Source organism: Lichenostomus cassidix, chromosome 6 (genome assembly GCF_008360975.1).
Source record: "Lichenostomus cassidix isolate B80296 chromosome 6, HeHo_3.0, whole genome shotgun sequence".
NCBI lineage: Eukaryota > Metazoa > Chordata > Aves > Passeriformes > Meliphagidae > Lichenostomus > Lichenostomus cassidix.
In genome coordinates, this window is record NC_139487.1 from 13,425,509 (window position 1) to 13,451,997 (window position 26,489).

Consider the following 26,489-nt stretch of genomic DNA (forward strand, 5'->3'; position numbering starts at 1 on the left):
AGTCACGTGCGGCCGGGGGGGCGGGGCGGGGCGGCCCCTCGCGCACACCGGGCCCCGCGCGCACGGGCGGGCGCAGCGCGGAGCCGGCGCGGCCCCGATGCCGAGCGCCGCCGGTCGGCCCCGCCATGGGCGGCTGCGTGGGGCGGCAGCGCCGGGAACGGCCCGCCGCCGGCGGCAACACCCGCAAGCGAGCAGGTGAGCGGGGGCGTCCCGCCTGGGCACCCCCGGGGCGGGGGAGTCCCGTGTCCCCCTGGGGGTGGCGGGCGCGGGAGGAACGTGGGCACCGGAGGGGCGCAGCCCGCCACGGGACAGCTCCCCCCTCGCACAACCCTAGAACTGCTCTGTGCCCTCGGGGCTCCCGGACAGCGGGGATCCCGGTTCGGTGCGCGGCCTCGGGAGCGGGCAGGCTCCGCGGCTCCCGTCCCGGCGCCCCGCAGGCTTTGCGGGGTCAGGGCTGAGGTGTGCAGCGCGTCTGGCCGAGCCCTGCCAGTTCCCGGCTTCTCCCGGGAAGGTGGTGTCCTGGGGGGACTGCAGGGTGGCGGGTGCTCCCCGTCTGGGCTCGGCAGCGTGCCCCGGCACGGCGCGTCCGGCAGGGTCTTGCCTGTCCGGGGTCGGTGCTTCCCCGTCCACCTGGCTGCTGCCGGCGGGAGAGACCCCGTCTGAACTGCCCTAGGGCTTCGAGAGGTGCGGGGCGGGCAGCGAGCGGCTGCGCCGGTCCGGAGAGCAGCGGGGGGCTGGTGCAGCCCCGCGGCCCCCCGGAGTTACCGGCAGCCGAATACCCGGGTGTCATGATGCACTTCCTCGTGATGCCATCCCGGAGGGTCCCGGAGACCGCGGGGATGGGCACGGTGGACTTTCGGCGGAGAAGCCGTGGGCTGGCAGGATGAATCACGCCTTTCCCTTGCCGCCTCCCCGGCCGGTGCCGTCGCAGCCGGTAATTACCGTGTTTATGGCAGAGCGGTAGTGGGCGGTGGGAGAGGAGGGGCAGGAAGCGTGTACCCGGGACGGGACGCTCCGGCCCTCGCCCGCAGGTGGGGTGAGGGACGGAAGGGCGTTTTCCGTGGGACGGTGCCCGCCGCTCCGGCAGCACGTGCAGGGTGCCCTGGCTGCCGGACCGAGCTGTGCCCGTGCCGTGGGCAGCCACCCCCGCAGTGCGGGGCTCCAGATGTGCCAGCCTGCCTCGGGGATGCCCTGCTGGTATGAATTGGAGCAATAGCCCCCCACCACCCCGGCACACTTTGTCCCGCAGGGGTGCCTTCTTGCAGGTATCAGTGAGGCCTGGGGTCCCTGGCTGACATCCCTCAGCTTGGCAGGATGTGGGGCCATTGCTTTGTAGCTCAGGCTGCTGTGATGGGGGGTGGGGTCAGATCCCAACATCTGGATCTGTGTGATCCCCTCCTCTGCCAGGCAACAGCTGGCTGCAGAGCCTGTGTCTCCATCCCCGCTTGCTCTCCTGGGACCGGTTCTGATCCCTTCATGGTATACTGCTGGCAGTTGCTGCTGCTGCTTTCTTGCAGTGTCTCCCTTCCTGGGAAGGCCGGGCTGTCGGTTGTGCCAGGTGCCCTGGCTGGTTCCTGCCTTTGCTTGCATGGTGCCACCAGCCTATGGGGGCTGCTCAGCAGGTGGTGGAGGATGAAGCAAGGCTACAGCTGCCCTCAGCTGTAGTATGGGGACACTGCCCTGGGCCAGCAGGTCTCAGTACACAAGGACCTGCTGTTAGCAGGGAGAGGAGCTCTGCCTGCCCAGGGGCTCTGCCAAGCAGCCCACCTTCCTGGCCAGATCCTGCCCTGGCTGGGGCTTGCTGTGACCTCCTGTGGAGGGGTTCTGTGAGGGCTCCCGGCAGCAGGTGACAGCTGGCCCTGGGGTGGCCAGCTTCCCACAGCAGGAGCTGGGGATGCCCGTGGCATGCATCATCCCAACCGTGCCCGGCTCAGCACTGCTGGTCAGGGGACCAGCCAGCACTGCTGGAAGCGGTGTTGTGTGCCATCTGGCTGACGTCTTCTCCAGGGCCTCCAGGACCTGTCGGCTGGGGTTGCTTGCAGCTCTTGCAGGCAGGGAGCAAGCCTCAGGGCAGAGAAGCCTTCGGGTCACATCCTCCTGCCTGGGGGTCCCTCACCAGGGCCCTGCAGGGGTCTGGGCCACAGGCAGGGTGCTGCAGGCACAGAGCAGGAGCAGGCAAGCTGCCAGCCAGATCCTGTTGGCTCGAGTCCGGGCACAGCGAGCGGATGGACCTGTCTGGTGGTGCTGCTGTGGAGAGTTGCACAAGGGGCCAGGAATAGAGCAGCAGGAGGTGATTAGAAGGTGCAGGCCTAGCTGGGTGGTAGCAATAAATAGACGAGGCTTAAGCTCCTGCCTGCCTGGGCAAGGCTGCTGGACATGCCTGTCCACACGAGGCAGCCACAGCCTGTCCCTACTCCCCGTCACAGGTGACCCCCACAGCTCCAATCCTGCTACCTCCTCTGGGCCAGCCTCTTCTCTTTGTTGCAAGCGAAGCTGGGGGAATGTTGCTGACTGGGAGTGCTGGCCAGGAGTCCTGGCTGTGGGGACATGTGCCCCAGCCTGGTGGCCACAGCAGTGTGAGGATATGATCCCAGACATGTCCCTCAGGCTGGCTGTGGACCCTTCTCCACTGCCCTCCCAGGGCAGGTGTTGTCTTCGACCTTGCTCTGTCCTGTGGTGCTGCAAATCCCTCTGGCCCGGCACCGTGACTGCTGAATCGGCAGCACTGGCTGCAGCCGGCTGCCCTTGCTCCTCCAGGGATGCAGGCAGGATGCTGCCTGCCAGGGATGCTCAGTGCCCAGTCCTGGGGTAGCTGAGCACCTGTGCCCCTTGGGGACCCTTGGGGTGGGTGCTTGCTGGAAAGCAGATGCTATGCTAGCTCCAGTGGTCTTGGGTAAGGCGAGGCAGGGCTGATACAATCAAAAAGGTCACACAGTGCCTTGTGTCACCACACCCTGGCTCAGGAACAGCTGCCTGGGGAACTTGGCTCAGCCCACAGCTGGCAGTGGTGGCTGGGGTGTGTGGCATCACCTTGCCTGGCAGGTCACTGTGTGGGCACAGGCATCTTCCTGTCTGTCTGGAGTCTCACTTTCCCCTTGTCCTATCCACACAGGAAGGGTGCCGGCTGGCCAGCCTAAAGAGAGGGGTGACAGGAAGGAGCTGTTATCATTCATTGTCCCCAGCTTAGCTGGGAGTGACAACTCCTTCCTGCCTCACGCATCTGGCCTGGCCGTGGGGCCAATGGGCCCCACAAGGCCACAGCCTAGTGTAGTGAGTGCTTGCTGGTGTGGGACTGGCATGGGGGTGGCTCAGATCCCTGGGCAATGCTGGCTGCTGAATGTCTGTGGGGATGTGGTTGGGTGTTGTTCTGTGGAGAGCCAGCTCAGTTCAGGTCATTGCTGGGGCAGCTGCAGTCTGGCAGCAATGCCCTCTGTCCCCCTGATGCCCGGGACAATGTGTACCTGCTGTCTTGCCTGCAGCTGGTCCCTGTCATCCTGGGGTGGGCAGAGGGGATGGTGAAGTCCTGACCCCCCTTCGCTGCGGCTCAGCCTCTGTAATCCCCTTCTCGTTCCGACTCACCAGCTTATTTCCTGGCTAATTCCCCAGGCTATAAATACTGCTCTGCCTCAAAGGGCCCTGAGGCACTGTGGCTACCCCACGGGGCAGCAGCTGGTCCCCCTGACATGAAAGAAAGAGTGCTTGTCCCCTCTGAAGGACAAAGAATGTCACTTGGGGGAGCAACTGCTATGGGACCAGTGGGGTCTTGGGCAGGGCTAGTTTTTGCCCAGTTTCTTCAGCTTCACTGGGCAGGGTGATCCCTTGAACCCTCACTGGGGTGCAGGAGGTCCCCAGGAAGAACCTTTGGGTATGGGGAGGTGGGGGCTCAGGGCCCAAGGGGAAGCCTTGTCCTTTGGCTGAGTATCCCCCACTCTGCAGGTCGTAATGAGCCCCTGAAGAAGGAGTGTCCCAAGTGGAAGAGCGACTACCCCATGACAGACGGGCAGCTGCGCAGCAAGCGGGACGAGTTTTGGGACACAGCACCTGCCTTTGAAGGCCGCAAGGAGATCTGGGATGCCCTGAAGGCAGCTGCCTATGCTGTAGAAGCCAATGACCACAGCCTGGCCCAGGCCATCCTCGATGGAGCCAGCATCACCCTGCCACATGGTGAGGGTCAGCACTTGGGGGTTTGGGTGAGGTGTGTGCTGGGTGCCCCATATCTGGGCACATGGGGGTCCTAGGCTGGAGTGGAGAAGGGGCTCCTGCCCGCCATCCACAGCTCAGCCCAGCCAAGGGGAGCAAGACTGGCTGTGCCATTCTGCTTGGGGTGGCCCTGTCCCTATTTGGGTGGTCCACAGGGATGCCCACCCTTAGCATCTCATCCTGCTGTCCCCAGGGTCCCTGACAGAGTGCTACGATGAGCTGGGCAACAGGTACCAGCTGCCCGTCTACTGCCTTGCACCTCCCGTCAACCTGATCCTGGAGCGGAGCGAGGAGGAGGTGGTGGAACCAGCTGAGCCCCTGCCCAATACCCGGCGGGAGTTCGCCCTCAAGGTGCGCCTCTCCACCGGCAAGGACCTGCGGCTCAGCGCCAGCATGAGTGACACCATTGGGCAGCTGAAAAAGCAGCTGCAGGCACAGGAGGGCATTGACCTGGCCTGGCAGCGCTGGTTCTTCTCAGGCAAGCTGCTCACTGACCGCACACGACTGCAGGAGACCAAGATCCAGAAGGATTTTGTTGTGCAAGTGATTGTCAACCAGCCCCTTCCACCCAGGAACTGAGTCACCCCCTACTGGTTGAGGGGAGAGGGCAGGGGGCTGGGGGACAGTGGCACCTCTGGGGGTTCCATTCCCTGTGCTGCATCCATTTGGAGCTGCTCCTGCTCCCCCCTGATGCTGCCCTCCACACGGGTGATCCCCCAGGAAGGTCTGCATGGGGCTGTGCCACCACAGTGGCTCCTCTCAGCTGGGGACACGGGCAGGCGCCGTGTTTGCTGCAGGAGGTTTGAGACCAAATGTCTCTGGGTCTTGGGCTCCTCTGCCAGGCTGTGCCGGCGGGGAGAGGCTGTGACCCACTGGGCTCTGGCTTCCCCCTGGCCAGGAGACCCATGGGGTGCTGGGCTGGGTGGAGATGTCTCCCCTCTGTATATAGTCTGTATTTATCAATAAAACCTTCATCTTTCCTCTGGCCTTGGGGACAGGCTGGAGGGGGCTGTAACCCATAGCCATGGGAGGTCCCTGTGCCTGTCCAATATCCACTCCTATGTCAGAATGGGCACAGGGTGGCCAAGGGTAGTCTGGACACCCCAGCTCACCTCCCCAAGTGCCAACCTGATGCTGTCCTGCCAGCCATGGCTCTTTGCCTGCCTGGACCCTTCCCCAGCACTGCCAGCATCATCCATTGTCCTCCCGGCTGCTTCCCAGTGTGGGTTCACCACCTCTCTTTCCTGGTGCTTCCCCTCTGGAGGTTTAAGCCTGTGTCTGCCCTTGAGCTAGGTAGGACAGTCTGTTGAGGGGAGCAGTCCCAAGACTACCTTCATGGCCACTGTGGCCTGCCCTGGTGAAAATAGTGTCTTCCTGCTGCCAGAGGCTGTGGCACCCATGGGACAGGGCACCCGAGGATGGCCCTGGGAACTGCCCAGGAGCGTAACAGTGACGTGTAGCTGTCTGTCCTGTGCTGGTGGACAGTGCCCAGCGTATTAACTGTCCTGACACCAAGGCAGTGTTGGCCTCATCTTACAAGAGGGGAGTTCTCAGAAGGGTTGAACAATGCTCCTGATGCCGGGAATAGCTGCCAACTCTGCCCCATGTGAGGCCAGTCCTGCTGCCAGGCTGCCATGTGCAGCGGGGGAGGCCAGGCAGGCCACGGGGACCCTGGCAGGGCTGCTCGGAACGTTCCACACCTGAGGTCATCCTCTAAAGCAGCACAGAGGGGCCATGACTCCTGGCATCCCATGCTGCCTGCTGCTGGCTGAGAGGCTTGAGAGGACCCATTGCCTCCTTTTGGGGTGGGCAGGCCCCCCCCAGCCCCCCTCCCTGTCCAAGGTGCCAAGGAGTCTCAGGCAATGTTGGTGGCTGCTGCAGCATCTGGTTGCACAGAGATGGGGTGATGGGAGCCATGGGAGCATCTTGCTTGCCCAGGGTGGGTGGCACAGGCATAGGTACCATGCCTATGGGATGACCTTGGATCATGTCCCTGTTCTGCTAAGCCTCTCTTGACTGGCTGTCACAGGTTCTGCAGACCCCATCGCCTCATAACGAGCACAGGTGTCCTGGTCAACCCGTAGAGGGGCAGTGGGTCTCTTTAAGAGGGTGTGGGGCTGGAGAGGTGAGTCAGGGCCACTAGAAAGCAGGAGGGTGAGCTCATGGCAAAGCTGCCCCAGTCATGTGGAGCAGCCACAGCTGTTGGTGCCCTTGGGCTGTGGGACAGAGGGGCCAGTGGCATAAAGCCCCACAGCCAGCGAAGCTGCCGGCAGCACCGGGAGCCAGGACTGGTCACTCCCTGCCTGTGGTGGCAAGGAGAAGAGGACACATCCTGCACGGGACTGTGCACTGCAGGCAAACATGGAGCTGGATGTGGAACGGGCCAAGGAGCTCATCGAGCAAAAGCTGGCAGAGGAGGAGGAGGAGGAGGTAGGTCCATTTGGCAGACGGACCTTCCTGGGCTGTAGCAGGAACCCCCATTGCACTGTGTCCATCCTTAGGGACTTGGACGTGAGGAGGTTGGCACCGACCTTGCCATTCTGGGGGATGTAGAAAGGTGGCCAGGGCTCTCGGGGGGATCAGGTTCCCAGCCCGGCAGCTCTAGCCCATGGGGCAAAGCTGAGCAGCCGGCAGGTCCCTAGCTTACCAAGCAGGGTGGGCAGGCAAGCAAAAGCCCAAGGGCTTCCAGGCGGCCCGTAGACGTCATCGGCGAGCTGGGAGCCACTCCCAGAGCCCCCTCCCCCGGCAGGCTGGGGATGGAGGCAGCGGAGCTGTTCTGTGCCCAGCCAAGACCATGCAGCCCCCGCTGTGCCTGTGCAGAAACTCAAAGGGGATGGTGCACGGGAGCCGCCGGCCGTGGAGCGGATGAACACACCTGAGCTGGAGGAGGAGAAACGCTGTGGCCCCAGGAACTGGGGCCTTGAAGCCATCAAGGTGAGGGGGTTGGGGTGCGGGGTGGCCAGGGCTGGCTGGTCGCGGAGAAGTCAAACAGGGCACTGTGTGTGCTCACCAGGGCCAGGAGAGGGTGCGGAGGAGTTCAGTGGATCTGAGGCGGGAGATCATCGACGTGGGGAGCATCCAACGACTCATCGAGCTCCGCAAGCAGCGGCGGCAGCGCCGGGCAGAGCGGGCAGCCACCCCCGAGCCCACCCCGCCACCTGAGCCGCTGGAGGTTGTATATCAGGGGGTCCCAAGATGCGGGAGGGGGGCTGCTGAGACGGGGGCTGGACCACTCGCAGGCCAGCCCCCGGGTCACCCTGCCAGCCAGGAACCTCCCTGGGGAAGCAGGACAGGGGCCCCCCATGTTGTACTCTCTCCTGCACCCTTTGTGATGCCCCAGCCCTGAGTCTGTCCCATTGCCAGGAGGGTCCTGTGGAGCCAGAGACCTTCCTGCGAGCTGCTGTCCAGGGCAAGATGCACATCATTGAGAAGTTTCTGGCAGACGGTGGCTCCCCTGACACGTGCGATGAGGTAGCATCCTCGACTGGCTCCCCCAGCCTGTGCCCTGCCACCATGTCCTGTAGCCATGCCCCACCATGCCTGTGGGCAAGGGCTGTGACCCTCTGAGGGTCTCAGGGTACAACCAGACTGGGCTGGGGAGGATGCATCCATCCGCCAATGTGCCACCTTGTCTCCCAGTTCCATCGCACAGCCCTGCACCGCTCCTCACTGGAGGGACACATGGAAATCCTGCAGAAGCTGCTGGACAGTGGGGCTACTGTTGACTTCAGGGACCGGGTGAGGCTGGATCCTGCTTCCAGCTGCATGCTGGGCTGAGCATCTGGGTGTGGTGCAGCCAGAACTACAGCTGGACTGGGGACCCTGCTATGGGGCAGTGTTGTCCCAGTCATGGATGTGGCTGCAGACAAGGTTCTGCCAGTTCAGCTCGAGCAGGGAGACCTGCTGGGGCAGGGGACAGGCACAGGGTAGTGGTGTCCCCCACCATGACACAGCATTGTGTGTCCAGCTGGACTGCACTGCTGTGCACTGGGCCTGTCGGGGTGGGCACCTGGATGCTGTCAAGCTGCTGCAGGACCGTGGGGCAGACCTCAATGTGAAAGATAAGGTGAGCAGTGCAGAGCCTGGTGTCACAGGGTTGTGTCAGGAACAGGGGCATACTCTGGAGTACCAGAGCTGACCCTGCGTTGGGTTAGCAGGTGGGGGTACTGATCCCCCCTGATGTCCATCTCATCTCCCCTCAAGCTGCTCAGCACACCCCTTCACGTGGCCACCCGAACTGGGCACCTTGACATTGTGGAGCATCTTATCCACTGTGGGGTGTATATCAATGCTCCAGACAGGGTGAGTGCTGCAGCCATGCAGGCATCACTGTGGGGCAACACTGATCCCGCTCCCTTTGTTGACCCCTCCAAGGTCTTCCAGTACCCACAGTGGGACACATCTGGACACAAAAATCCCTTCCCCAGGGTGGTTGCAGCCACAGCCAGGGCTGGGATAAGCACTGTCCCACTTGTCCTTGTGGGGAGGTGGGTGTGCTGGGATCTGGGGAGAAGTGCTGGGGACAGGCAGAGGGTCCCTGTCCCTGGACTATGATCTCCAGTGAGGCTGTGTCTCTCGCAGGAAGGCGACACAGCACTGCATGATGCCACACGGCTCAGTCGCTACAAGATCATCAAAACTCTCATCCTCCACGGGGCTGACATGATGGCCAAGAATGAGGTGAGCATGGGGGCCCAGCTCTGAGGCCCTTTGCTGCCCCGCCATGTGGCACCACTCTGTGCCCAGCCTCTCTCTGCCCACTCTTGCAGGCTGGCAAGACCCCAACAGACCTGGTGCAGCAGTGGCAGGTGGACACGCGGCAGGCGCTGGAGACCAAGGAGCAGCCGCAGGGGGAGATGGAGGTCCCTGCGTGATGGCACCAGGCAGGGACCAGGGGCTGGGTTCAGCTCCATGGAGCAGGATCCAGACAAGACTTGATTGTGTCAATAAAAGTCAGCAAAGAGCAGCATTTGGCTCCAGGTGGCTGTGATGTTGGGCAGCCTGCACCAGCATTGATGGGCCTACAGAAGCTGGGTTATTCTGGGAGCCCCGTTATCTGGCAGCATGATGAGCCCTGCCTACTATCATTGGGGCTCAAGTAGTGGTGACACTAAGTGGTTCGAGGGCAGGACTCCTTGCTGCAGGACACACTGATTGCTCACAGTCTTTCAAAGTCCCACCTGGGCAAGCTCAGGGAGGAAAAATACATGGAGTATTTTTCAGCCTGAGTCCACGTTGTGCTGGAGGCTGGGGCTGTGTCAGAGAGCAGTAGTCATACCCCTGCTGAACAGCCACTCTTTGGGGTTGGATGGCTTCTTGTCCTCTGGCTGAAGCAATCTCCAGGGGACACGTGGTTGCTGTGCAGGCTGGGACACATGCTGAGTGCAGTGGTCACTGCTCCCTACATAGAAATGCTCACACTCACCTGTTTACAGGAGATGCTATACTGACAGCCAGATCAGGTGATTCCTCACCAAAGCCCTGGGACTGCCTGCAATGCCTGGTCCCTCCCTGGCCTTGCAGCCTGGCCCCGTAGGAGGCAGAGGGATGGCTACCAGGGCTGGCAAGCAGAAGGGAAAGCACAGCTGGGGTGGCCAAAGCTCACCTCGGGGGCTGCTGAGCTCCTGCAGCCAGCTCCTGGAAGGGGGAAGAACATCCTGAGCTCATCTGGTACCACCCCCTATGTCATCTGCCCAGCAGGGTTGCGGGTCCCTCACGTGCCCCATCAAACATTAACAGCCCCTCAGCGGGGCAGGCAGCACAGCCAGCGGCAGCACCCAGCCACCATGGCACTCAGTACTGGTCTCGCCTCCTCCCTCCGGCGCACCCTGGCAGCTTTGCACTGGGCAGCCCCCAGGCAATGCCGGGGACTCAGCACCCCCCAGGGATCAGAACCCTCACTCAATCTCGGGGGCATCTTCCCACCCCTCGCCACCCCTTTCTCACCCACACAGGAGGTGGACTTGGCCCAGCTGGAGGGGAACCTGCGCCAGTATGTCAGCATCCCTTTCCGAGGTAAGTGCTGCCCACTGTCCCTCTCCACGCAGGCTCCTGTCAGATCCTTGCCTGCCACAGAGGCTGTGTGGCAGCATGCAGGCAGCCTGCCAGCTTCCCAAGAGTGCTCAGCCTCCAGCTGGACTTTGCTCCAGGGCTGGCAGCCCCTCGGGTCACCCACCTGGGGCCCTTTGCATGGCACGTGCCCAGGCACACATGGGTGTCCTTGCACACCCCCACCACATGCCAGCATGTGCTTGCACACATGATCCACACGTGCAGGTTGCACACATGCTCCACATAAAGCTGCAGGTTTGAACCTATGCACTGCACTCCCATGCACACCCTCACACATTCGTGAGATATGTATCTGTCGATTGCCAAGGATGGATAGATGATAGGAGAGGAGCTGCAGAAGAGGCAGCAGCCTCACAGGGATGTTCCCCAGAGTCTCCTCTCTTCTGACCAGTAGGCTGGGGCCGCAGGGACATAGGCAGGAGAGGCACTGTGGGGTGCAGAGTTCTGCCTGGGTGCCAGCAGCAAAGAATGGAGTGAGAGTGATGGGCATCCCTGATGGTCCTGGCACCCTTCTCCTGTGCCTAAGCCCTGCCCTCCCCACATTTGTGTTCCAGGACTGGTGGTGCTGGGCTCCAATGGAGAATATCCATACCTGGCACCCCAGGAGAAGGTGGAGGTGGTGAGCTGTGTGCGCCGGGCTCTGCCCAGGGACCGCTTGCTGCTGGCTGGCTCTGGCTGCGAATGTGAGTGCCTGTGCGGGCAGTGTGGGGGGCAGTGCTGGGGGCATGTGTCCCCTCTGGGGCACCCCTCACCCCTCTGCCTCCTCCCCAGCCACCCAGGCCACCATCAAGCTGACGGTCAGCATGGCAGAGGCAGGGGCTGACGTGGCACTGGTTGTGACACCCTGCTATTACCGGGGGGCCATGACCAGTGCAGCTCTGATCCATCACTACACAGAGGTGAGCCATGTCCAGTGCCTGTCAGCAACCCCAGCTGGGGCAGCAGGATAGAGAACACATCCAATGTGTCTCCAACCCCCCCCAGCTACTGAGCTCTGCCTGGCTGTCTACAGGTTGGTGACGCATCCCCCATCCCTGTCGTGCTCTACAGCGTCCCTGCCAACACTGGCCTGGACCTGCCCATGGAGGCTATCATCACCTTGGCTCAGCACCCCAACATCATTGGGATCAAGGACAGCGGTGGGGATGTGAGAGGAGCAGGACTTTCCCAGGGCTGCTTACCACCAAACCTGAACCCATTCTGGGAAGGGGAACTGGGACTTGCAGCACTTCCCTGGACTCCAGGGCTGCCAGTAGGCACTCTGCAGCAAGGGGGACTGGGTGACACCTGCCCTAGGATATAGCATGTCTCTCCCCAGATCACCCGCATGGGGCTGATGGTCCACAAGACAAGGCAGGAGGATTTCTAAGTGCTGGCAGGATCGGCTGGCTTCCTGCTGGCAAGCTATGCTGTGGGTAGGTGTATCTGCCCATCCTTGGTGTGGGGCACTGCCTGGCAACACTGGCAGGGGAAGGCAAATGAGGGACCAGGAGGTGCTGGCTAGGCACAGCATGCTGAGCTGGCTGCCGATGTGTCCCGATGTCTCTAGGTGCCTCTGGGGGCGTCTGTGCCCTCGCCAATGTTCTGGGTGACCCGTTGTGCCAGTTAGATCGCCTGTGCCGTGAGGGCCAGTGGCAGGAGGCCCGTGACCTGCAGCACCGCCTCATTGAGCCCAACACAGCGGTGAGCAGACAGAACCCCTGGGATGCTGAGGGGAGGGGGTGCCAGGCCATGACAGAGCCATGGGGAGGCAAAGAATGGAAGGCCCTGGGGCTGCAAGGGGTGGAGAGGTGGTTCAGGGGGACAGGACAGCACAGCAGCCAGCCAGCGAGCCGAGATGGGCTGGAGGTGAGAGGGTGGGAAATGCCAGCCCTGCCATGTTAAAGGACAGCATGTCCACTGGCAGTGGGCACTGCCTGACCCTCCATGAAAGCCTTGCAGGCTATTTATAGGTGGCAGTGTGTGTGTGAGGGAAAACCTGCTCCTTTCTGGGCCCCTCATCCCACTGTGAGTGGCCTGTCCCTGCTGCAAAGAGCCCACCATGCCACAGAGCTCCTGTGTAGAGTCCTGTGCGGGTGTGCTCTGCACCCCTACCCCACGGTGGGCACTTCATGGGGTGCTGCAGTCACCTCACACCCTGCCCAGCCTTGCAGCCCCACAAGGGGAGGACAGGAGTGGTGGCGAGCAAAGGAGCAGGGGCTGCACAGCAGAGCCCACTGAGCATGCTGGCCCACAGGAGCTGGCAAGCCCCCATGCCCTCCCTCCCACAGGTCACCCGCCGGTTTGGGATCCCAGGGCTGAAGAAGGCCATGGAGTGGTTTGGCTACTATGGGGGTCCCTGCCGTGCACCCCTGGCCCCTCTGAGCACTGCCCAGGTTGAAGAGCTGAGAAGCACATTCAGTGTCAATGGCTGGTTGTGAAGTGTTCTCTGTCTGCCCCTTCCCACACAGGGAAGGTACAGGATTCAGGGACCCCAGGAACTGGGGGCATGCTGGGGACACTGGGAAGTGGCCAGGAGAAGGCCACTCTTTCCTGTTGGACAGGGGTACGCTGGGCAGAGTGGATGGCAGGAGCAACCCCAGGCCAGCCTGCATCCCTGCCAGCCCCCAGGGTCCTGTTGTCCTCACCTGGGGAGACACGGATCCTTGTGGCATGAATAAACCAGCCATCTCCTCTCTGTGTCTGCAGTCCTGTCTGTGCAAGGCCCCTGTACCATCCCTGCTCCCAGCAAGAAATACACAGCACAGCTGTTTGGCAACATGGTTTACTCAGCTGAGGCCCGTGCAGGCAGCAGCACAAGGCAGGGTCATGGCAAGGCACGGGACCCAGTGCAGGCAGAGACTGGCAGGGAGAGCACAGCCTCTGCAGCCCTGCACTGGTAGTGAGGGCTGCCAGGACCCCTGTGCCACAGCCAGCCAGACCACACCGGGGGTGAAGGTGAGCATGCAGCAGGGAGATGAAGGATGCACGTGGGGGGCAAGATGGGGAGCTGTGTGCCCCCTGCCTGCCCCTTCGCCATACCTCTATGCCCTCCTGCCTTGCCCAAGCCCCCTGATCCAGCCCTGGCACCCCACACAGCCCTGCTCGTGTCCCTCATTCCGGGCTCCAACTGACCCTTCTCCTTGCTCACCATTGCTACCATCCTCCACCAGCGTGCAGCAAACATGCACCAGGCAGGGCATTCCCCAGTCCCTCTTAATGCTGCTGCTGATGTCCCCAAGGCAGTGGGTGGGAGGACTGGCACAGGGATGAGGGGAACACAGCTCATCAGCTGGCCCTGAGAGCAGGCTGGGTACTTTGCGGACACAATGTCACCCTACCCTGGACATGCAGGGTTATGGCCAATCACCCAGAGCTGAGGGTGAAGGCCATGGGGTGCCTGAGGTGCCCACTGTGCCTTCAGACCAGGGCAGCAAAGTGAGCCAGGAGCTGCCCCTCTGGGGGCACATGGTCCAATCAGCAGCTTCCAGCCAAGGCACCCTGGCAGCAGGGTCAGGGACCAGCCTCTACCCCCCTGCTCCATCCTCTGCAGCTGGCTAGCAGCCCTAGTGGTCCACAGTCTTCCTAGAGGACAGAGTGGCCAAGCCTCTGTCACCCTGTCCTTCTGCTGCTCCAGCAGGTGCCAGGGCTACAGCCAGAAAGAAAAGGCACCACGGCTGCCCCAGGGCACTTGGGTGGAGAGCGGAGGGTCCCATCCCCTCCAGCGGCAGGGTTTCAGCAGGAGGATGCTTGGAGAGGACGAAGGGCAGGGAGGCAACCAGCAGTGCCACATCCCTTCTCCAGGGCCAGCAGGGCCAGCTAGTGCCCAAGTAGGGAGGTCCCTGCTCTGGTGGGAGGGGATGTGGGGCACCATCACGCTGTCAGGCTGTGGGCAGACTTGGAGGCACCCTGGGCCCTCTGGATGATGGCTGTGCACTTCTCCCGCCGCAGCAGCTTGTTGTTCTCAAAGAAGCCCTCATTGCGGGGCACGCCGTGGGAGCCATCGGGGAAGGTCAGGAGACCTGGGGAGGGGAGGGCTGGAAGTGAAGCAGGGAGCCGCATCCAGCGGGGACAGCGCCAGGGAAGGAAGGACAAAGTGGGAGATTCTGGAAGGGGCTGTGCTGAGCAGGGGCCGTGCAGATGCCTGCACCATGCCAGCAGCACTCACCGAAGCCATACACACGCCCACCCTTGAACTCGCCCTCGAAAGTCATGTTGTCGCAGCGGGTGAAGACTCCAACACCATTGAACTTGCCCTGCACAAACTCCCCCTCGTACCTGTGTGGGAGGATCTCCTGAGGCAGCAGCTCCCCAGGCAGCAGCCTGGAGAGGTGTACACAGGAGTGCCGTGCTCACCTGGAGCCGTCAGAGAAGGTGAGCACGCCGCAGCCATGGAAGAGCCCGTTCTCAAAGTGCCCCACATAAGCAGTGCCATCTGCGAACGTCAGCTGCCCGATGCCATGCCTGCGACCTAGTTGAAAGCAGAAATGGGCAGCACTGGACAGAGGTGGGACCTGCCCCGGAGTGGAGCTGGGCAGGCATGTGGGGTTTGTGTGTCCCCCAGCACAGGTGGCACCATCCCCTCCTGCCACATCTCACCTTCTTTCCACTCGCCACGGTACTCCTCCCCATTGGAGTAGGTGAAGGAGCCTTTGGTGAGGGTCATGGCAACAGCCTCCGGCACAGCAGGGCAAGAGCTGGCAGGGAGAGGCACAGAGAGCTGCTGGGTGGGGAGAGCAGCCCGGCTTGCCCAGAGCCCTTGCATCCTCTCAGCTAGCAGAGAGGCACCTGTCTGGCCTGTGGACAGGTCTGCTGGGGCACAGCACAGATGAGGAGATGACTCCAGGAGCACAGCTGCCCTACCCTGGCTCTGAAACCCCAGCCGCCAGGTTCGGGTTGCTGCTGGCCCCACTGCAGGGTTCAGGGAGATGTGAGCCCACGGGGGTCACAGCCCTGTGAAACGTGAGTGAGTTGCAGGAAGAGGAGTGTGGCAGGAGCTGGCTGCCTCTGGCATGACACTGCAGCAGAACCCCAGAGGTCCTGCTTGTGGGGTTTCCAGATCCAGCATCAAGAATGGGCAGACCTGGCTCACTCCCAGAGATGAGTGGCAACTCCTCCTAAGAGGGACAGCAGAGAGAGGATCCTGGGGTTTCAGGGCTTTGCTCGGCTACCCAGGGTTTGCAAACCTGCCTGCTAACAGCAAGCAGTCCCCAAAGCCCTGCACATCTCACAGAGCCCTGCCACGCAGCACAGCTCTCCCCAGCACACAAGGAAGGCACCAGCTTGGAGACAGCCCCGCAGGTGGGCTGGGCGCTGCCTCTCCAGCAGCTGCCGGTGCGGCTCAGGCAGTGCCAGTGACGGGAAGGGGCTCCCCGCATCCAAACGGGGTCTATCTACTCACACCCAGCTGCGCAGGAACCAAGAGGTGGGTGCTAAACATGCGAAAACCAGCTGGACACGGCACTCAGGAGCACAACAAGAACTTGCCAGGGCTTTGTGTCCAGAGAAATGGCCCCAGCCAAGCTGAACAGCGACTGAACAGTGCTCCCTGCTGATGGGAGGGACCGGGAGCGCATCGCCGGCTCCCAGCCTGCAGCCTGCCCAGCCGTGCCAGGCGGAGGAGAGGGGTGCTGCGGGGGCTGTGAACTCGGCCGGGTGTGACACTTCACTCGGAGGACAGCACCCCACGAGCACTCCAGCCTGCCCAGCAGCCGGACGCGCCCGCACTGGGCTCCCACCGCCCAGAGCCTGCACGCACCGTGCCCGCCGCAAGCAGGGGCAACGCGCCCAGCACAGCCCGAATCGCACAGCGGCCCAAGGGTGCTCAACGACCCCGTTGAGCCACACATCCCCGGGCAAAGGTATGGACACCCCGCCCGTGCCACGCACCCGGGGGGATGTGAGCACACCCCACCTGGAGTGTGTACGGGGGCGTGACCGCGCCCACGGGTGATGCACCCACACCACGATGTACCAATATCCCGTCGTGTCCCTGTCCCCACGGGTAATGCACCACCGCTGTGTCCGTGCACCCACACCCCGCCGTGTCCGTCCGCCCACGGCTGATGCACCCACACCCCGGTATGTTCATGCACCCGCGGCTCACACACGCACGCCCCACCACCAGGACATGCGTGGCGATGCTCGCGGGTCCGGTGCGTGCCCAGGAGCGGTGCGGGCGGGCCCGGTGGCGCAGGGACCCGCGGCCCGCGCTCACCTGGCTCCGCGCCGTCCGCCTACACCGCTCCCCACCACGTCCCGCCGAGGGGCGGTGGCCGCCACCGCCCCTACCAGCACCCCGCCCCGCCGGGGGGTGCCACGCCGCCAGCGTCCATCCCCGCTCGCCGTTGGCTGTCTCCACGGCAACCGCTAGCAACGCGGCTGCTCATTGGCCAGCTTCGCAGCACGCCCTCACCGGCCGCCATCTTTGTGGGGGCAAGGCGCTCACCGTCGCGGGCGTGGCTGCAGAGGGGCAGCGCCCTCACCCTGCCGCCATCCTTGTGAAGGGCAGCGATGGGCACTGCCAGGCCAGAGCGTCCATCTTTGTGTGGGGCACCGGCAACAGCCACCACGGCGGGGGCGTGCGGGTGGCGAACCCCCCACGGCCTCCCCGAACGAGCGGTGCGAGGCGCGAGAGCCTCCGAACCCGCCCCACCGGTACCATGGCCGCAGCCGCCCCTTCGGTTCCCGCTGCAGCGGCAGGGCTGGGCGTGGCGCGTCGGGGGGCGGAGCAGCCGCTGGGGTGCGGCGGGGGGCGGAGCAGCCCGTGGAGCGCCTTGACGCGGACGGAAGCGGAAGCGGCTGCGGCGGCACGGCGGGGCCGGGCGGGCGGCGCGATGGACGAGACGAGCCCGCTGGTGTCGCCGGAGAGGGCGCAGGGCCCCGACTACGGGCTGCCGGGGGGTGCCGTGCGCGCCCTACCGCCCGCCGCGCCCCCGCCGCCCTCCCCTCCCGGCTCCCCCGGTGGCCGCGACCGCGAGCGGCAGCCGCTGCTGGAGCGCGGGGCGCGGGGCCCGGCGGCGGCGCAGGCCCAGGCACAGGCTCAGGCGGCGGCGCAGGCGGCGGCGGCGGCAGCGGCGCAGCGGGAGCGCAACGACTTCCCCGAGGATCCCGAGTTCGCCGAGGTGGTGCGGCGGGCTGAGCTGGCCAGTGAGCGCGGCATCTTCCCCGAGCGCATCTCGCAGGGCTCCAGCGGCAGCTACTTCGTGAAGGACCCGCAGGGGGTGAGCTGGGCCTGGCCACGCGTGGCCGACCCAGGGGTGGTACCGTCTCCGTGGCTCGGGAGGCCTGGGGGCTGAGCGGCGCTGGCTGGGAGCGGGACACTGGCTGGTAGGAGCGGCCAGAGCAGCTCGGAGCTTCCCCGGGGAGAAATACAGTGGGACCAGCAGTGAGAGTGCAGGGCAGCAGTGTCCAAGTGCTGATTTAACCTCTGTGGCTTTGTGCCCAAAGAGAAAGGGTCACCCCCTCCCCCAGGACTGTGCATCAGCATGTGAACACAGTGACTTCAGCCCCAGGGCTGTGACTCTGTGGGCTGAGCTGGTTTTGGCTTGGTTTTTTGAGATGAATGAGATGTCTTCTCTGTGACTGTGTGGTTGCTGTAGTGGAGACAAAGTCCTTGGCATGGAGCTGGTCCCCTGTAGACCTGGGCAGCTGTGTGGCAGCCGTCTGTGCCACTGACTGGATGTGTGTGCAGCACAGGCTGGCTTGTCTTGTGACCTGCTGCTCCCAGTCCAACTACTTGAGCTGTTGCTGCTTCCTGTGACTCCCTCACCACGTGTGTGCTGGGATGCTTCCAGAGCAGGATTGAGCTCTGTGGTCTCTGGTGTGTCCTAGTTTTCCTGCCCTGGGTGAAACCTGGTGCCTGGATGCTGTGGCAGGCAATTCCCAGCTGAGCTGATGGCGTTTAGGGAAATATATACTTCTTGTGCCACAGCCCTGCTCCCTCCTGTTCCCTTCCTATTGCCCGATATGAGACCTGGAGTGGGCAGACAGGTGAGCTGCCTGGGGATTGCAAGGTGAGGCTGCCTGGCTTGTAGGAGACCCGAGCTCAAGGATGGCTGCTGGAGCAAGAGTGCAAGGAGCCAATGTCTGTGTACTGCTGGCATTGTCACCTGGCATGTCCCCCAGACTATCCTGCTATCAGCAAACCTGGTGTGCGACTGGTTTCTGTGGCTGCTGCCCAGGGTCACCAAAAATGTCCCACTGCTGGCATGGGAGATAGTGTGACACACGGGTTTTGTGGGCAGCGGGGGGAAGATATTGGGGGGAAGAATTTTCCTCTTTGGCTATTTCCCTTGGGGCTACTGCGGCCTGAGATGTTTCAGCTGGGCTGTGCTGCCCAGCCCCAGGGGTTGTGATCACCTCACTGCTGGCTGCTCATCTGTGCTGGCCAGGCTCCCTTTGCCTTGCTCCTGGCACCAGGCAGACCTGTTTTCCCTGTCAGTGCTGCTCCTGGCACAAGTCTGTCTGGAAGGGGATGCTATGCTGCCAGGCCTCTGGTCTCTGCTTCCACAGTCTCTGCCTGGCTGGACCTTGTTGTGTTGGACTGGTTCCATGGAGCACAGAGCTTCATGCTGCCAGAGCTCTTGACGGGCCTCTTTGCGGGCTTATATCCAAGGACATGTTGACAGTCATGTGGCTGTCGTGTGGGACTGGTGCAGGGGATTGCCATCCTGCCTGCTATGGAGAAGTGGATCCATCATGTGATCTGGGCAAGGCTCAAGTGATCCTTTTCCCACAAACCCGTCTTCTCTGTCTTCCTAGTGGACAAAATCTTGGTTCTGCTTGCCCTGGGCTGGCTTTTGACTCCTTACAGACTGAGATTGCATTGAGGTTCCCAGCTGAGGCGCTGGGACTCGTGTTCCACTTCCACATTCTGCCAGGAGCTCGGCTTGGGGAAGTGCCACCCACTCAGGCCAGGGCTGGCACTAGCCATGGGGAGGAGGGATGGTTGCATGTGCTGAGTCACCCCAGAGCAGGGGCTGCCAGCCCAGAACTGCTGCACAGGTCCCCAGAGATGCCTGACCTGTGGGAGGCTTGCTTCTGTCCTAACCCTTCTCTCATCTCTTTGGTGTGGCAGTGCTGGCGCAGTGGTGGTGCAGTGACCAGCACAAGGCTTCTATGCCCTCTGCAGTAGTGGGGTACCTGTGCTGCTGTCCCCACTGTTGGGTCAGTGTGTGTGAGGCTGGATTGAGGGGCTGGGAGTGCTGTTGGTACCAGCTGGTGGCCAGTTTGGAGCTGCCTGTGCCCTCTCATGCACAGTGTACCCAGAGAGCCAGCCCTTCTGCTGGGCCCCCCAGCATAGAGCCCTGGCTCCTCAGGGTCCTGCAGCTGCTTGGCTGCTATGGTCCTTTCCCTCTGGTCAGTTTGGGATCAGCTCTGTTCAATGGATTTTTGAGCCAGGGCAGGGATTGCTATCCCTGTCCCTTTCCTGTGTGGTTGTAATGATCGACGATGAGCAGTAGCTCTCCCCAGCTATCCAAAGGTCGCTGGAATGAAACTGATGTGTTTACCAGGAGACTACATCATCACTGGTGTTTTTAGGGACATTTTGGGTATAAAGGTCTCTGGGCAGCACCCTGCTCTTATGGGATGGGGTATGGGCTGGAGAGGGGTCCTGCCCACCTCCCTCCCAGGAGCTGTGGGGTTTTGCCTGGTCCCAGAGGCTGGTTATTATCTTAATGAGGGGCAGTTCAGGATCTGTTCCTTAGGTTCCACACTGTTGGCTGGCTCAGGGGCTGGGGGGGTGTCCCAGCTCCTGGACTCAGCCCTTTTTTCTCCCACTCACAGAAAATTATTGGTGTCTTCAAGCCCAAGAATGAGGAGCCATACGGGCAGCTGAACCCCAAGTGGACCAAGTGGCTGCAGAAGTTGTGCTGCCCGTGCTGCTTTGGGAGAGACTGCCTTGTCCTGAACCAGGGCTACCTGTCAGAGGCAGGTGCCAGCCTGGTAGACCAGAAACTGGAACTCAACATTGTTCCCCGCACAAAGGTGAGGGGACAGGTGCTTCTGTCCCTGTTCCGGGGATGCTTTTATGTGTTTTGACACAGCTCTGCTTGCACCTTGTCCTGTGGCACTGCTGACCTGGGAGATTGAGTGCTCTAGACCAGGACTGTTCCTGCTCAAACTGTGGGGATCCTTGTGCTGGGCAGAGCTACGGGAAATGCTGTGTCTTGGTTTTATCAGGCAGTCCCGTGACTTGCCAGAGGCCCTTGCTGATGTTTGCGCTCATGTCCCTCCAGGTGGTGTATCTGGCCAGCGAGACCTTTAACTACAGTGCCATTGACAGGGTGAAGTCCCGAGGAAAGAGGCTGGCCCTGGAGAAGGTGCCGAAAGTTGGCCAGCGCTTCAACCGCATTGGTCTGCCACCCAAGGTAGGGCTACCAGTCTCCATACCTGCCTGTTGGCACCTCCCCAGCCTCTATGGCCTTCTGTGATGAAGCCTGTCCTTGTTTCAGGTGGGCTCCTTCCAGCTCTTCGTGGAGGGCTACAAGGATGCAGACTACTGGCTGCGGCGCTTTGAAGCCGAGCCGCTCCCAGAGAACACTAATCGGCAGCTGCTGCTGCAGTTTGAGCGGCTGGTGGTGCTGGATTACATCATCAGGAACACAGGTAGGGGCAGCTGCCTGGCACTGGATAATCCCTGCTCCTTCATGTCCTACCATGCTGGAGAAAGGAGAGGGAGATAGGGTCTTGGTGGCTTTTTCCAGCACCTGAAATGCCTCTTCCCTCAGTTGCTGCCAGGTGACGTGCCTCTGGGCAGAGTGCAGCTGCTGGGCTGCTCACCACCTGAGGCTCTGGCTGCTGGCCTGTTTTCTGGCAGATCTGGATCTACCACAGTGCTCCGGTGAAAGTTTGCCAGCTGTGAGGATTCAGTGACACCCAGAAATCTGGCACCTGACTGTGCCCCTATATCCCATCTCACACTGAGTTTCTGCCAGGCTGGAAGGGGTTGAGGCTGCACTCTGGGGCTTGCAGGTTGACCTTTCTCTCAGGAGCATGCGATATGTGGACCTCTAGGCCTGGCTGTGAGGGGGTAGATGTGGCTTCCCATGCCTGCAGCAAACTTAAGGGCTCTGGGGTAGAGTTTGGGCCTAAAATGTGACTGTCTCACTTCTGGGTCAGAGGAGGAATAGTCTTCTGCCCAGTGTGGTGCAGGGAGGCCCTGGTGCTGACACAGCTGGTTTTATCTCCCTGCAGATCGGGGCAATGACAACTGGCTCATCAAGTATGACTGTCCCCTGGACAGCGCGGGTGTGCGGGTGAGTGGCTGCTCCTGGGCCGGGGCTCCACAGTGAATCTGCTCCTGGAAGCTGCCTGCTTGGCAGGTGGGACAGGAATTTCCCATCTGGCTTGGGTTTCCAAGTGTGTGTAGGCCTGATCTTGTCTCCTGGGCCTTTTGTTACCCTTTGCGTTGGTGGTTTGTGGCCTAGTGGGACTTTATGAGGATGCAGCTGAACTCTGTGGGGGAAACTGGTGTTGCTGGACCTGTGCGTCCTTGGAGTGAGGCCTGGGGGGAAACATCTTTGTCCCCATTCCCACCCAAAGCAGACAATGTTTTCCTGCAGTCAAGGGGCCATGCTACAGGCAAGTGGCTGCTGTGCCTCTGTGGTAGTCAGGGCAGAGATCCTGACAGCAGGGCTGCAGGGAGTAGGAGAGGGACTGTTCCTGCTGGGAGGATCTCCTTGTGACATGTTTTACTTCTTTCCAGGACAGCGACTGGGTGGTGGTGAAGGAGCCCATCATCAAGCTGGCTGCTATAGACAATGGTTTGGCCTTTCCCTTGAAACACCCGGACTCTTGGAGAGCATGTGAGTCCCTTGGGCTGTGCCAGGGCACCATGGCAAGCCATACAACTCCATGCTTGGGTACCTTCCTTGAGGACTGGAGAGGAGAGGCCCAGGGCTGTGCCTCTGCAGCTTCTGGGTTCATGGGCAGCTCCTCAGCAGAGACTGTAGAAGGCAGATACTGGACCCTGTGTCTCAGATGCAGGGAATCTGGCACCCAGGAACATGTGGCACCATGCTTTGCTTTCCCTAGTTCTAATGTCTCCTGCTTCTTCCCACAGATCCATTCTACTGGGCATGGCTGCCCCAAGCCAAAATCCCCTTTTCACAGGAGATCAAGGACCTGATTCTTCCCAAGATCTCAGACCCCAACTTTGTCAAGGACCTGGAGGAAGATCTGTATGAGCTCTTCAAGGTGAGCTGGGGGAGTGGGTGAAGATGATGTAGGAAGAGGAAAAGAGGGAGTGGTGTTGGGGAGCTCTCTGTCAAGGCTCCAGGGACAGAAGGGTGGTCAAGTTCCTGACAGTGTTTCTGGGCTGAGGCACAGCAGGGTTATCCTTCTGCCAGGAGCTGAAGATTCAATGTGGGGAGAAACAGGAAACCCATGGGACAGGACAGGAGGGGCTTACTTGGGGAATAGGCATCTTGTGCAGGGCATGAAGCAGTGGGTGGATCCCACTGTGTTCTTTGCTCTCTTTCTCTTGCAGAAAGACCCTGGCTTTGACAGAGGGCAGTTTCACAAGCAGATTGCTGTCATGAGAGGCCAGGTAAGCTGTGCACAGGGAGGACAGATGGGTGAGGAGTAAGGCCTCATCCTGCCTGTGTGGCAGGAAGGGTGCTGGAGTGGATGCTCTCTGTTGCTCTGGTGGGGCAGCTCAGGCATTGCTCTGTTGTGCCATACAGATCCTGAACTTGACTCAGGCATTGAAGGATGGGAAGAGTCCACTGCACCTGGTTCAGATGCCACCTGTGATTGTGGAAACAGCGCGTTCCCACCAGCGCTCCGCTAGTGAGTCCTACACGCAGAGCTTCCAGAGCCGGAAGCCTTTCTTCTCATGGTGGTAGCTGTGGGAGCCATGGGCAGGGCTTGGCCACCCTGGACTAGTACTGCGAGAGGAGCTGGGCCACTGCTGGCTCCTGTGGCTGGGACTCGACCCTCAGGGTAGAGCGAGCAGGTGCAGCTGGAAGGAACCTGCAGCTGAACTGGAGGAGCCAGGCAGATTGGGCATGGTCCCTCCCCAGCTTCATTGGAGCTTGGTGCTCTCCCTGGGGCAGAGGCCAGGAGGAGGTGTGGGAATCTTCCAGGAACTGTGGCATGGCTGGGACCCTGCCCCTGCCTCCCTTCCTTGGCCTGCATGCGGTTCTGAGCACCCCTGCTTGGGGCTGGGATGAACAGGCTGCCTGAGCCAGGATCCGTCCAGCCCTTTACACCAGCCACTGGCCCTTTTTTCCCCACCATGCCAGCTGCCGGGCTGGGAAGGCCATTAGCAGGTGATACCCCCTCCATTTCCCTGAGGGTGTGCTGTACTCCTCCAGTGTCCCTCCCCTGCCCCAACCCCGTGCACGCTGCTTTCCTCAGGGGGAGTTCCTGCTGCCCACTGGCATAGCGGGGACCACAATGAACGGCTGTTCTCTGGCTAAAGGCTCGAGGAGGGGACATAAGAGGGACAACACGTGGGACTGGTTTGGGTGCAGTTAGACACTTAAGGGGAAGAAGATGCTGGCTTGTCCCTGTGAAGAGCAGGTGGCTTTGCGGAGCTCTCCTGTGGGAGCTCTCTGCTTCTGCCCCAGTCCATTTCTTCTGCCAGGTCTCCACAGCTGCTCTTGCTTGACTTTTTCCCCTCTCCCAGCAAGCTCCCTGGCTGCTGTGCAGCCAGCATGGTGCCAGCCTTGTCTGTGCCTAGGGATGCCGTTGAGGGGCAGGGGCTGCCAGGGAAGGGCTGGAGGGTGTCTTCTGCCACTTGGGTGGGAGCACTGGAGGACTATAGCATGGACTTCTGGCTGCCTTGGAGCTGACAATCTCACAGGCCTGCCGTGGGTGGGGGAGGCAGGGAGTCCCTCTCTCACCAGCAGCTGCTGAGCTTGTGTTGTATAAAACAGTACCAGGGCTGCTGCCTGCACCCGCTTGCCTTGAGCTGTGGCTTCTCAGGCCTCTGGGGAAAGTTGGTGTTGGGGCTTGCTGTCCTGTTAGCCCATCTTTGGGGAGTGAGGGAGATGAAGGCAGGCTGGGACTCTGTTGCTTGAGCCTGGGAGGGCAGAGCAGCTGCTCTGTCTCCTGCATAGAGGAGGGGGCTCAGCACTGACTGTGTAGGCACAGCAGGGGTGGCAGTGGAGATCCCAGCTCCCCAGCCAGGCCCAGCTGCATTTGACTGACCCAAAATGTATTGTTCTAATGCACTGTAGAAATGTATGTAATGTATTTAAACCATGCAACCGTCTGAATAACAGAGCTGCCATTCAGCTGGCTACATCTGTGCCTCTGCAGCACCCTTGAGCAGGTTGGGGCTCCTTGGCCCATGGCTGGTATCCAAGATGCCTTGGCCTCCTGCAACTGGAGCTGCCGCAGGACAGTCCCTTTCCTGTCTGCACATGCCGGGCATTGAGGGCAACCAGCCGCCCAGGCTCTCCCTTGGCATCCTGTCTGCAGGTCCTGCTCCAGCCTCTCCTGGGCCCAGTGGCTCTCAGAGAGGGAGTGCTGGAGGCTAGTGATGAGGCTGCCCAGCTGGTGCTTCTCCTCAAAGTGGCCACATTCAGACTGCTTCCTGTAGCTGCTTCAGCTCCTCCAGCTTAAGAATGTCCCCCATGACTTCTCTATTCTCCTGTGTGCTGCACTCCTCCGGTTTGGCCAGCTGGTCTTCCAGCAGAGAAATCTTTCCCTGGAGAAGCTCGATTTTCTCTTCCAAGCATTCCTTCTCCTGAAGGGGGCAGCATGTAGCTCGTTCTCCAGTTGTCCCTGTGACTGTGCCAGGGCAGTTACTGTGTGAGTGACTGTGCACTGGAACAGATTGCCCAGGGAGGCTGTGGAGTCTCCCTCACAGGAGATATTCAAGAACCATCTGGATGCGATCGTGTGTCATCCACTTTAGATGACCCTGCTTAAATAGGGAGGTTGGACCAGATGACCCACGATGGTCTGTTCCAACCTGACCTGTGGTGAGGGGCTGTTCTCCTTGCACTGGGTGCCATACAACATCCTGGACCATGGTTCTGCCCATGGGGTAAGGCCAGGGAGGGACAGGACACAACCAGAGCCTCACCCAGCCAGCACTGTCCACCCTTTATTAACCATTCATTGCACTCTGCCCAGTACACTTAGTGTCCTTGGAGAGCTGCTCTCCACGGCCCAGCCGTTCAGTGCTGCTACATGGACCTCGAGCCTGTCTCGGCCCCTCAGTCCCCCTCCAGCTCCTTCTCCGCGATCCTGGGGGGAAGAGGTGTGCGTTAGCGGCGTGGCCGGCCGCGCTTCCCCCGCCCCCCCGGGGCCCGGGGCCGCACCTACCGAAGGTGTTCGAAGCGCCGTAGCGCTGCTGTCCCGCTGCCAGGCTGGGCTGTTCGCCGTCGCCGGAGCCGCCGCAGGGCCCTCGCCATGCGCCGATGGCCTGCGTACTGCCAGACGAGGTGGGCGCGCTCCTCGGGCCGCTCGGCCCCGCCGCTCCGGAACAAGCTCCGCAGCTCCAGCAGCCCCACGCCCTGGAAGATGTTGGCCGAGGCCCGCTTACGGCCGCGAGCTGCGGGCGCCGCCCGTCCCGGCGAGTCGCTCACCACCGAGGCCGGCGTGCCCATGGCCCTGGTCGCTGCGGGCACCGAACAGTCGGCGTCAGGCTCCGGTCTCGCCTCCCGGTCCGGTCCGCCTCCCACAGCATCCGGCCCGGATGCCCAGTGAGGCAAGGGGGGGCGTGAGGGGAAGTGCGGTCCGGGACGCCGGGCAGGAGGCCAGCCGCACGGGCGGGGCCGCCCGAGAACGCGGGAGACGCCCTGGCTCGGGCCGGCGCACGCAAGTCCGGTCCCGCCCTGCCCGGGGCTCTGGGCCTCGCCGTGACCCACTTTCGCTCCGACACCGCCCCGCGCCCACCGGCCTTTCGCACAGACCTGGCCGTGGCGGCTCCGCTTGGTGCCCGCTGCGTTCCCTGCCCCGCTTCGCGCCACGGCACCGGGGTCCCGCCAGAGCCGCGCGCCCCATTCATTCACTCGCCGCGCACCGCCCTCCCCGCGCCCCGTCGCCAATCCCCGCCCGCCTTCCGCTGCCGGGACCAATCGGCGCCGAGGGGCGCGGCTGCGGCGCTCCGCTGAGGAGGCCACGTGGCGCAGGTGACGTCAACGGGTGGGGCGCGGTGCTCCGCCCCGGGCCGGGCCACGGGGCGCGGCTCTCCGAGGGGAATCCCCGATGACGTAAGGGGAACCCCGCCGCGCGCCCCCCGCCGGCCGCCGCACGGGGTCCCGGAGCATCTGTCG

At 62.2% G+C, this 26,489-nt stretch overlaps 6 protein-coding genes across 10 annotated transcripts; 4 read left to right on the plus strand and 2 right to left on the minus strand.

Annotated features, from left to right (window-relative positions):
* The first annotated feature begins 15 nt into the window (after positions 1 to 15).
* Positions 16 to 5,180, plus strand: UBTD1 (ubiquitin domain containing 1). The gene is made up of 3 exons (XM_085065066.1): positions 16 to 195; positions 3,937 to 4,164; positions 4,394 to 5,180. The coding sequence occupies exons 1-3, from the start codon at positions 126 to 128 to the stop codon at positions 4,777 to 4,779; spliced, it is 684 nt and encodes a 227-aa protein (XP_084921192.1). The 5' UTR covers positions 16 to 125; the 3' UTR covers positions 4,780 to 5,180.
* Positions 5,181 to 5,358: 178 nt separating this feature from the next.
* ANKRD2 (ankyrin repeat domain 2) lies at positions 5,359 to 9,166 on the plus strand. 4 transcript variants are annotated; one of them, XM_085065060.1, is made up of 9 exons: positions 5,359 to 6,634; positions 7,031 to 7,134; positions 7,214 to 7,372; positions 7,564 to 7,671; positions 7,840 to 7,938; positions 8,168 to 8,266; positions 8,404 to 8,502; positions 8,782 to 8,880; positions 8,947 to 9,166. In XM_085065060.1, the coding sequence occupies exons 1-9, from the start codon at positions 6,562 to 6,564 to the stop codon at positions 9,136 to 9,138; spliced, it is 1,032 nt and encodes a 343-aa protein (XP_084921186.1). In that variant the 5' UTR covers positions 5,359 to 6,561; the 3' UTR covers positions 9,139 to 9,166. The 4 variants fall into 4 exon arrangements, with proteins under 4 accessions (XP_084921186.1, XP_084921183.1, XP_084921184.1 ...); XM_085065057.1 differs by having other exon boundaries at positions 5,359 to 6,630; positions 7,021 to 7,134; XM_085065058.1 differs by having other exon boundaries at positions 5,359 to 6,630; positions 7,021 to 7,134; positions 8,970 to 9,166.
* Positions 9,167 to 9,879: 713 nt separating this feature from the next.
* On the plus strand, positions 9,880 to 12,949 carry HOGA1 (4-hydroxy-2-oxoglutarate aldolase 1). The gene is given in 7 exon segments (XM_085065061.1): positions 9,880 to 10,215; positions 10,827 to 10,955; positions 11,044 to 11,171; positions 11,285 to 11,419; positions 11,591 to 11,687; positions 11,822 to 11,955; positions 12,543 to 12,949. Coding segments are annotated over 7 exon segments (1,002 nt in total). The 5' UTR covers positions 9,880 to 9,986; the 3' UTR covers positions 12,693 to 12,949.
* A 71-nt stretch (positions 12,950 to 13,020) lies between these two features.
* Positions 13,021 to 16,631, minus strand: MORN4 (MORN repeat containing 4). Of its 2 annotated transcripts, none has more exons than XM_085065072.1 (5): positions 16,469 to 16,631; positions 14,851 to 15,368; positions 14,608 to 14,722; positions 14,420 to 14,529; positions 13,021 to 14,273 (listed from the first exon to the last, which is right to left on the minus strand). In XM_085065072.1, exons 2-5 carry the CDS (start codon positions 15,014 to 15,016, stop codon positions 14,125 to 14,127), a joined length of 540 nt encoding a protein of 179 aa, XP_084921198.1. In that variant the 5' UTR covers positions 15,017 to 15,368; positions 16,469 to 16,631; the 3' UTR covers positions 13,021 to 14,124. The 2 variants fall into 2 exon arrangements, with proteins under 2 accessions (XP_084921198.1, XP_084921199.1); XM_085065073.1 differs by having other exon boundaries at positions 14,851 to 14,948; positions 16,469 to 16,621.
* Positions 16,632 to 16,729: 98 nt separating this feature from the next.
* PI4K2A (phosphatidylinositol 4-kinase type 2 alpha) lies at positions 16,730 to 24,507 on the plus strand. Its single transcript, XM_085065067.1, has 9 exons — positions 16,730 to 17,474; positions 20,041 to 20,241; positions 20,493 to 20,624; positions 20,709 to 20,862; positions 21,451 to 21,512; positions 21,962 to 22,061; positions 22,319 to 22,452; positions 22,745 to 22,804; positions 22,941 to 24,507. The coding sequence occupies exons 1-9, from the start codon at positions 16,914 to 16,916 to the stop codon at positions 23,100 to 23,102; spliced, it is 1,566 nt and encodes a 521-aa protein (XP_084921193.1). The 5' UTR covers positions 16,730 to 16,913; the 3' UTR covers positions 23,103 to 24,507.
* Positions 24,508 to 24,617: 110 nt separating this feature from the next.
* Positions 24,618 to 26,366, minus strand: AVPI1 (arginine vasopressin induced 1). Its single transcript, XM_085065075.1, has 3 exons — positions 26,127 to 26,366; positions 25,537 to 25,831; positions 24,618 to 25,458 (listed from the first exon to the last, which is right to left on the minus strand). The coding sequence occupies exons 1-3, from the start codon at positions 26,215 to 26,217 to the stop codon at positions 25,428 to 25,430; spliced, it is 417 nt and encodes a 138-aa protein (XP_084921201.1). The 5' UTR covers positions 26,218 to 26,366; the 3' UTR covers positions 24,618 to 25,427.
* Between the last annotated feature and the right edge of the window lie 123 nt (positions 26,367 to 26,489).

Bases quoted from the DNA above. Each gene is read 5' to 3' on its own strand.
- UBTD1 (XM_085065066.1), top strand. From the start codon at position 126: ATGGGCGGCTGCGTGGGGCGGCAGCGCCGGGAACGGCCCGCCGCCGGC. The intron at 196-3,936 runs GTGAGCGGGGGC...CCCACTCTGCAG, and splicing joins CAACACCCGCAAGCGAGCAG to GTCGTAATGAGCCCCTGAAG. The intron at 4,165-4,393 runs GTGAGGGTCAGC...TGCTGTCCCCAG, and splicing joins CAGCATCACCCTGCCACATG to GGTCCCTGACAGAGTGCTAC.
- ANKRD2 (XM_085065057.1), top strand. From the start codon at position 6,562: ATGGAGCTGGATGTGGAACGGGCCAAGGAGCTCATCGAGCAAAAGCTG. The intron at 7,135-7,213 runs GTGAGGGGGTTG...TGTGCTCACCAG, and splicing joins GGGGCCTTGAAGCCATCAAG to GGCCAGGAGAGGGTGCGGAG. The intron at 7,939-8,167 runs GTGAGGCTGGAT...TTGTGTGTCCAG, and splicing joins CTGTTGACTTCAGGGACCGG to CTGGACTGCACTGCTGTGCA.
- MORN4 (XM_085065072.1), bottom strand. From the start codon at position 15,016: ATGCAAGGGCTCTGGGCAAGCCGGGCTGCTCTCCCCACCCAGCAGCTC. The intron at 14,723-14,850 runs GTGAGATGTGGC...GCTTTCAACTAG, and splicing joins CCGTGGCGAGTGGAAAGAAG to GTCGCAGGCATGGCATCGGG. The intron at 14,530-14,607 runs GTGAGCACGGCA...CCTCCCACACAG, and splicing joins ACCTTCTCTGACGGCTCCAG to GTACGAGGGGGAGTTTGTGC.
- PI4K2A (XM_085065067.1), top strand. From the start codon at position 16,914: ATGGCCGCAGCCGCCCCTTCGGTTCCCGCTGCAGCGGCAGGGCTGGGC. The intron at 17,475-20,040 runs GTGAGCTGGGCC...TCCCACTCACAG, and splicing joins TCGTGAAGGACCCGCAGGGG to AAAATTATTGGTGTCTTCAA. The intron at 20,625-20,708 runs GTAGGGCTACCA...TCCTTGTTTCAG, and splicing joins GCATTGGTCTGCCACCCAAG to GTGGGCTCCTTCCAGCTCTT.
- AVPI1 (XM_085065075.1), bottom strand. From the start codon at position 26,217: ATGGGGCGCGCGGCTCTGGCGGGACCCCGGTGCCGTGGCGCGAAGCGG. The intron at 25,832-26,126 runs GTCTGTGCGAAA...CGGTGCCCGCAG, and splicing joins AGCGGAGCCGCCACGGCCAG to CGACCAGGGCCATGGGCACG. The intron at 25,459-25,536 runs GTAGGTGCGGCC...TCTTCCCCCCAG, and splicing joins CGGCGCTTCGAACACCTTCG to GATCGCGGAGAAGGAGCTGG.